Genomic DNA, 8,233 nt, shown 5'->3' on the forward strand with positions numbered 1-8,233 from the left:
TAATTTTTGATTAGTAATATGCATTGCTAAGAACTTAATTTGGACAACTTTAAAGATGATTTTCTCAATATTTTGATTTTTTTTGCGCCCTCAGATTCCAGATTTTCAGACTTCTTCAAAGTTAAGCGAGTAATCTCGACTGTAGTTATCGGATTAATTTGACCGGAAGCATAGTGTGATGTACCTGTAGTGTCGGCTGTAGAGACGGTAAAGCGGGAAGACGCAGGACCGTCTGTTCTGACAGCTGCAGAAACTGGAACAGATCAGAGTCAAACACCAGGATTAAACTGTCTCTGGCTGTTCAAGTGAAACTATCAAATCTGTATGAACCTCATGTGCCTTGTCCTCTTCCTCTTCTAGTTTGCGTCTCATTATCCTGCATTTCTCCTCCAAACCATCCATCCGCACCTCCATCACCTCCAGAGTGCTAACAATCGAACTCATGTTCTCCTAAACACACAAAGGGTTAATGAGCGGTTGTGTCACGAACAGCTGATCATCTTAATTCATGCTCGTTCATCCAGGCTTTCTGCAGGATTTTTAAGCTCAAATTTAAGACCTGCACAAATAAAATGTATAAAGCGGAGAGTTCCGGTCCTTGATTCTGATTGGCTGAGCCGCGTTCGAAGCTGTTGTAAATGACGCTACAAAGTAACATACACCTTTGTTTACGTTTGTGTGTTGCTCGGCAACCACTTTGTAGCAACCACAACTGTTTCTGAGGAGCTACATTGTTTGGTGGAAGAATACTGTTTTTATTAATATCATTACACTTTATTTGCTCTGTTTTATTTTGTGAAACCTTACTACGTATATGGAATAACCGTTTTATAAAAGCAATAATCCCCAAGAAGCCGTGGTTTACAGTGAATTTACCTAACAACGCCCCTTAGCTGTTATAAATTCACTGTAAACCACGGCTTCACGGGGATTATTGCTTTATAATACCATTTGAGTAGGGTTGGGTATTGTTAGAATTTTATCGATTCCTAGTTTCGATTCCAATAAAATAAAAAAAAGTCAAACTTTTAAATGTCCAACATTTATTGTGTCTTTTTGCAAAGCATTCTGTTGCAGCTGAATAAAATGAGAAAAAACCAACAGCCTACAGAACACTTAGGCCTATAAGAGGAACTTTTGCCTATGCTTTCAACAAAAATACCACCATAGACTAATATAAATTTCAAATATTAAAGTGTTAAAGACAAGTAAACAGTCAGTAATAAAATAGGAACCAACAAATCAATTAGCAATAGCATAAATAAATCCAGCTGAACCAAATTTCAGAAACTGTAATTAAAAGTTTAAAAACACTGCATAGTTTTCTTTTCATTTGCTGCACGCAAACAAGGCGCAAGCTCTTTCCGTTCCTGCACTTAAACAGTTTTAAATCACATTAAAATGCACGAAATGCACGCGTCTTATCGAATACCCGGTTCTTAGAAATCTGGAACCGGTTTTCGATACCCAACTCTACATATGAGCGTGTCTATAGTAACATATGTCTATAGTAACATATTAAACTGTACATTTTTAGTTTTATAAAATTATACACTTCACATTTCAGCCTTTAAACCATTTTTAAGAAAATGAATGAGTCAAGAGTATTCATTATTACATCAAACAATTATTATCAATAAATTCTATAACATATAAATACATTTTACGGTTTAGATGTTTATAATGCATTATCTTCTTATCGATCCACCAGTTCACATATGTTTGCAGGGTAAAAACGTGGGTCGATTTTTGCATTGGTCTGAACAAAAACAACAGGCTTATTGGAAATGCACATTCTTTCTCAGTCGGAGCAGTAGAAATATAACTGTCTATTAATTTAATGAAATCATATTTAATGAAAACACAGCCTTTTGAAGTTTAATCGTCAGCCATAGCGCAAATCTGGTCGTCCCCAAATTTAAGACCTCTTGAATAAAGCAATAATCCCCGTGAAGCCGTGGTTTACAGTGAATTTATAACAGCTAAGGGGCATTGTTAGGTAAATTCACTGTAAACCACGGCTTCACGGGGATTATTGCTTTTATAAAACGGTTATTCCATATACGTAGTAAGGTTTCACAAAATAAAACAGAGCAAATAAAGTGTAATGATATTAATAAAAACAGTATTCTTCCACCAAACAATGTAGCTCCTCAGAAACAGTTGTGGTTGCAACAAAGTGGTTGCCGAGCAACACACAAACATAAACAAAGGTGTATGTTACTTTGTAGAGTCATTTACAACAGCTTCGAACGCGGCTCAGCCAATCAGAATCAAGCACCGGAACTATCCGCTTTATAATTCATAATTAAGACTTTCTTGTACATTAAGACGTTTTAAGACTTTCTGTCATCACCTCTAGAGCCTCAAGCGTCTTCCTGCCGTGCTCGGACTTCGTCCTCTCTGCTTTGAACTGATGGGACACGTGCATAATGTCTCCATGCCTCCTCGGAGGAACAGAAAGCTGTGCACACTTAACCAGGAACCTACGAAAACAGAGTTCGGCGCCTGAGATGCTGTGGAAGAACAAAAGGAGATGTTTGGCAGAATGTCTCTTACTGATCTTTGAGGAGGTTGAGATGCTTCTGCGATTCTTCTTTTTCTTTGCTTTTCAATGCCAGTACAGACCTGAATCAAAAGCATGCAAAAACATCACACTCAGAGCGTGATGATGAAGCAATCTGCACACACGTGTAATTATTGCGTAACACGTTACTCACAGCATGGACAAACCGAGCATGTTCTCCAGAGCCAGCAGGGAAGATTTGGTCAGCGGCTTCCAGTTTCCCTTACTCTTACTCTTTCCAGACATCGCTGAGGTGTTAATAGAAAATCAGAGGAAGAGAAAAAGACCACAACAGACCATTATATTCAGACATAATACAGAATTTGAAAGAAATAATTCAGCTAAAATTGCCAATTCTGTCATCTCAGACCTCATTCATACGTTCACATTAAGCATGCACTTTTTTAGAGATCTTCATAATTGATTTTCCTTCGAATTAATCGTTTAATCAATTAACACGAATACAAACAGACACATTTTTGACAGCAATTTTGATTGCGTTTTGGAAATACTATTATCAGTTGAAACCAGCTTTTATATTTTCTGATACATTTTTAATTTTTAGTACTTTTGTTGTTGTGTTTTTGTCATTTTTAGTATTTTATGTTTTTCTTGTACGTCTATAATTTTTATTTCAGTTTTAGTTTGATATTGTAGTGCACTAAATTAAATGTTGAAATTAGTTTTTAATGTTTTATTTCATTTCAAGTCACAAAAATGCTTTGTATGGTTCTAATTTTAGTTTTAGGTAACTATAATAACCCTGCTGCAATGTAAATATCAATTTTACAGAAACATATACTTAATAAATACCTGTAATTGTAGTTTACTCCATGTATAAATGATAATTCAAGAGCATTTAAATAGATTAATGTTTGGTATTATTAATGTTATAGCGTATATAGAAAATAAAGCTGGATTTTTTTTTCCCCCAAGAAAGATATATTTTATGGATTAGACAATATTTCCAACATTACTTTTGAGTTTGCACTTTAAATTATGTTTAATGTGTGAACGGTGCAATAGTTAAATTTTTTTAGTTGATATATTCAAATTCCTGAAGCCCATTTGATTTGGTTTTTAATGATATTCAGTGACTAACAATTTAAAATTCAGGGATTTAAATTTAATAGCATAAAAGGACTGTTTATGATACTTTATGGCACTTCCTTTTTCCTTTTCCTTTTTTGTTTTACAGAAGAAAGCCATACGAGTTTGAAACAACATGTGCGTGTGTTAGAAAATAATGACACCGAGAAAAGAGGACACAGAGGTTTTTCAGTAGCCCATTGTTTTGTTTGGCAAACTTTCAGAAAGAAGAAACTCAGCAGGTTGACAAATGAGTTTCAGAATAACCTCACCTTACGCAACGAGTCTGCAAATGCATTCAAGTACAGACATCTCCCATCATTTCTCAACTTACCGCTGTGTTTGTTCGACGGCTCCGGATGTGGGCCTTCAGCTCTGGGTTTGGACGTCTGGAAGAAAGCGTTGAGCATGTTTATACTGTAGCTTTCATTATTTTTATCATATGTGACCCTGGAACACAAAACCAGTCTTAAGTGTCAATTTTTCAAAATTGAGATTTATGCATCATCTGAATAAAACTGGATAAATAAGCTTTCCATTGATGTATGGTTTGTTAGGATACAACAATATTTGAAAATCTGGAATCTGAGGGTGCAAAAAAATCTAAATATTGAGAAAATCGTCTTTAAAGTTGTTCAAATGAAGTTCTTAGCAATGCATATTACAAAGTTTGTATATATTTAGGGTATTAAATGTACAAAATATCTTCATGGAACATGATCTTTACTTAATATCCTAATGATTTTTGGCATAAAAGAAAAATGTATGATTGTGACCCATACAATGTATTGTTGGCTATTGCTACAAATATACCTCAGCGACTTAACACTGTTTTTGTGCTGCAGAGTCACATATATGTTGAATGCAATCTAATACTTGTTTCTTGCTAATTCTGGGCTGCTCGTTCCAAAGAAATAGTGTCTGTTTCGCTGGAATTTCTCAGAAAATATCTTGCATTTTGTTTCATTTTTGCTTTCCACAACCATACGAGTGATGAAGAAGTCTTGTTTAATCTCTTAATCGGCAGAAAAACACCATAAAGACACGATTCGTGTCTTCATCTGAGCCAGATTACAGCTATTTGTTCAATTCTCAGCCACATGTATGAAGTTTCAACGTTTTTAAGACCAAGGAAATTTAAGAAAGAAAATGTTAATGTTTCCTACAGACCTCAATAATGTCTTAATAAATTGTCTTGAGAAACCGATCAAAATTAAGAGTTTATGACTAAAACAAGAACAAATATCTGCCAGCTGGCTTAGAAAAATCAACTTAACTCAGTTTTCATTCTCCACTGACAGATATTCATTCTTGTTCTCAGAATAAACTTAATTTTGCTCCATTTCTCAGAAAACAAGTCTTCATATGTTCATTTTGCATCTCCACTAAATGTGTCTTTGTAATGGAAAACAAGACAGAAATACTGAGGAAGATATTCAACATTTAATGCCACGACTTTAAACATTCTGCTCCAATTTAAGACCTTTTTAGGCCTTAATTTGTATAATCATTGCTGTTGATAGTTTTTACCGTACGTTTAATATTATATTAATCAGAAAAAAAATACTTTTGCGCCAATAACAATCTTTTCCAGATGCACTTTAGAAGCGACAGTATAACAAGCGATCAAATATATCAAATTATTATTTTGCTATTAAATCTAAAATCAAGAAAGCTATTTTATTGATAAATGAATTTGACATTGTATGCATGCATTTGGGGATGTTAGTAATTGTAAACTGGGACATAAATAGGTAACACTTTATTTTAAGGTGTCTTTGTTACATTTAAATTAAGCATAATTACATGCAAGCAACCCTAAGCCAAACCCTAGTAAGCACATGTAGTTAATTAATATTACTCAGTACTTAAATGTATAATTACACTGTACCAAAGACACCTTAAAATAAAGTTTAACCCATAAATAATATACATATGTATATTAAGTTTATTTACATTTTTTAATAAAAGGCTTCAATGGCTAAATAAATAAATATATGATGAATATTAATCATAATAAATTCGAGTTTGTTCAGTTGTGCCTCACTTTATCAGTCTTGTGTGTGTTCCTGTCTGTGGCTCCTCTGGGGCCCCATGTGGAGGCCCTTCCAGACCCTCGGGCTGGTTTCATCATGAAGAGCTGCACAGAAAAACACAAACGGAGTCAGAGAGTGCAAGTGTGCAAAAACCTCAAGCTAACATTTCAGCAACACTACCAGTCAAACGTTTCTGAACAGTGAGATTTTTTATGTTTTTAATGTAAATTTGATCCAAAGTACAGTAAAATTCAGAAATATTTTTACTATTCAAAACAGCTGTTTTCTATGTGAGTATCTGTTAAACTGTAATTTATTTCTGTGATGCGCAGCTGTATTTCCAGCATCATCACGCCAGTCTTCAGTGTCACATGATCTTCAGAAATCATTCAAATATGCTCAAGAAAAAAACTAATTTTTATTATTATTATAGTTGAAAACTGCGGAGTAGAATTTTTTCAGGTTCCTTTGATGAACAGAAAGTTCAGAAGAACAGCATTTATCTGAAATGAGTCTTTATCATCACTTTTAATCAATTTAAAGCACCCCAGCTAAATAAAAGTATTCATTTCTATAATTTCTTTCCCCCAAAAAATATTAGCTTTTGAATGGTAGAGTGTATAATGTTACAAACGCTTTTTATTTCAGATAAATGCTGATCTTTGGATCTTTCGATTCATCAAAGAATCCTGAAAATGAATTATAATAATAATAATAATAATACCCAAAAAAAATAAAAAATTCTCGAGCAGCTAATCAGCATATTATACGGATTTCTGAAGATCACGTGACACTGAAGACTGGCGTAATGATGCTGAAAATACAGCTTTGCATCACAGAAATAAATTATAGTTTAACAGATATTCACACAGAAAACAGCTGTTTTGAATAGTAAAAATATTTCAGAATTTTACTGTACTTTGGCTCAAATTTATATTAAAAACATTAAAAATCTTACTGTTCAGAAACTGTTGACTGGCAGTGTAAAGACTGTAGAAAGATCACCGATGTAAAACAAATTAATGACAACCACAGCATCACAATGTATTGTTGTTGTTGTTATTGTTAATAATGCTATTTTTTAGATAACGTACGCAGCACGGTTATACCATAGTATTCTTTGTATACTGTGGTATTCTTTATAGTAACATGGTATACGAATATGGTAAATAGAAAAGAGGGATCAACAGATTTTACTAAGTATAAAGTAGCTTAAAAGACACCGACGCGACGAATCTCCACAGCTTCGTTTATTTATATCGTTAATGGAAGCCATTTGTTTTTATCGCGTCGCTCGCAGTATGGAAACAGCAGCTGCTTTCTCACTAAAGTACATACAAACTGATGAGAAGAAGAAGGAAAACTGTAATCATAAATGTGGTGAGTTTAAAACAAACAAAGCTCGTGTAATTAATCGTGTATGTAATCAAATGTAATTAATCGACCGCGTCTTCTTCAGTACTCACCGGATTCCCGCCACACGGTTCAAGGCGCGAATTGAAGTGCGCATGCGCGGAGAGAGCTGACACTTCCTGTTTATTAACTTTATTGCGTTGATTTGTACATTAAATATTACATTTTTAAATAAACAAATATTTTATATAAAATAAAACAGAGTAGACCGGAAGCTTATTTTCGCTTCGGAATAAAAAAAAAACAACAAACATTTTCTCACATTTCTGAGTTCATATTTGACAGTTTATAATTTCTAGGCATAAACTAGCAATTATCAGAAGAAAAATCTGAATTATGAGATATAAACTCAAAACTGCGAGAGAAAAAATTCAGAATCGTGAAATAAAAAATAAAAGATTATTGCGAAATTGTATGTTTTATTCCACGGTGGGGAAAAAACAGAAAAAGTCAGAATTGTGAGATATAGTTTTTTTTCTTTCAGTATTTTAATCCATGATGGAAACAAAACAAAAAGGAAGATGTAAACTCAGAATCCAGACCAAAAAATATTTTTAGAAAAAACTCGCAACTACTTATTTATAACTTTAAAATTGCAAGACACAGATTAAGTTCTGACAAAAATTGTGAGATATAAAAAAGAATAATATTACCTTTTTTTATTCTGTGGCAGAAATACGCTATTATGGAGGACCAACCCTGCATAAATTAAAAATAAATAAATAAGCAAATAAATAAATGTGTGTATAAATAAACGTATTCTTGTTTAAATACATTATAAATAAATAATTAAACGTGTGATGAAAGTATGCTTCATGTACAAAATTCAACATAAAAGCCAAAGAAATCATGTTTATTAAAAATATATATATAGAGAGATTTCCGAGAAAAAGTCAGAATTGTGAAATAAATCGCGATTACATTTCTTTTTTATTACTGTTATTTTATTCTATGACGGTAACAAAAAAAGTGAGATGTAAAATCGAATTTGCAAACAGACTCAACGTTCTAAGAAAACTATGAGATTTCAAAAAAAAATTGAAATTTAATTTGTCTTACATACTGGTCTTTAACATTTATACATGCATCTGATAAAAGAATGCATGAAGTGAACAGGTGACCCCTCTGG

The 8,233-nt window shown here is 33.1% G+C and overlaps 1 protein-coding gene across 3 annotated transcripts in view; it reads right to left on the reverse strand.

Annotated features, from left to right (window-relative positions):
- The window catches only part of LOC107698923 (centromere protein Q-like), a 12,649-nt gene extending 5,442 nt beyond the window's left edge, over positions 1-7,207 (reverse strand). The window contains exons 1-8 of one of the 3 annotated variants that reach the window (XM_016500064.1): positions 7,158-7,207; positions 5,703-5,795; positions 3,990-4,044; positions 2,721-2,814; positions 2,560-2,628; positions 2,357-2,486; positions 331-450; positions 185-253 (exon numbers count right to left, since the gene is read on the reverse strand). In XM_016500064.1, the coding sequence (XP_016355550.1) occupies positions 185-253; positions 331-450; positions 2,357-2,486; positions 2,560-2,628; positions 2,721-2,814; positions 3,990-4,044; positions 5,703-5,789 (624 nt within the window). In that variant the 5' untranslated portion in view covers positions 5,790-5,795; positions 7,158-7,207. The other 2 variants (XM_016500065.1, XM_016500063.1) reach the window with 2 other exon arrangements.
- Between the last annotated feature and the right edge of the window lie 1,026 nt (positions 7,208-8,233).

This window comes from Sinocyclocheilus anshuiensis, unplaced genomic scaffold (assembly GCF_001515605.1).
Source record: "Sinocyclocheilus anshuiensis isolate Anshui unplaced genomic scaffold, SAMN03320099.WGS_v1.1 scaffold1854, whole genome shotgun sequence".
Lineage (NCBI taxonomy): Eukaryota > Metazoa > Chordata > Actinopteri > Cypriniformes > Cyprinidae > Sinocyclocheilus > Sinocyclocheilus anshuiensis.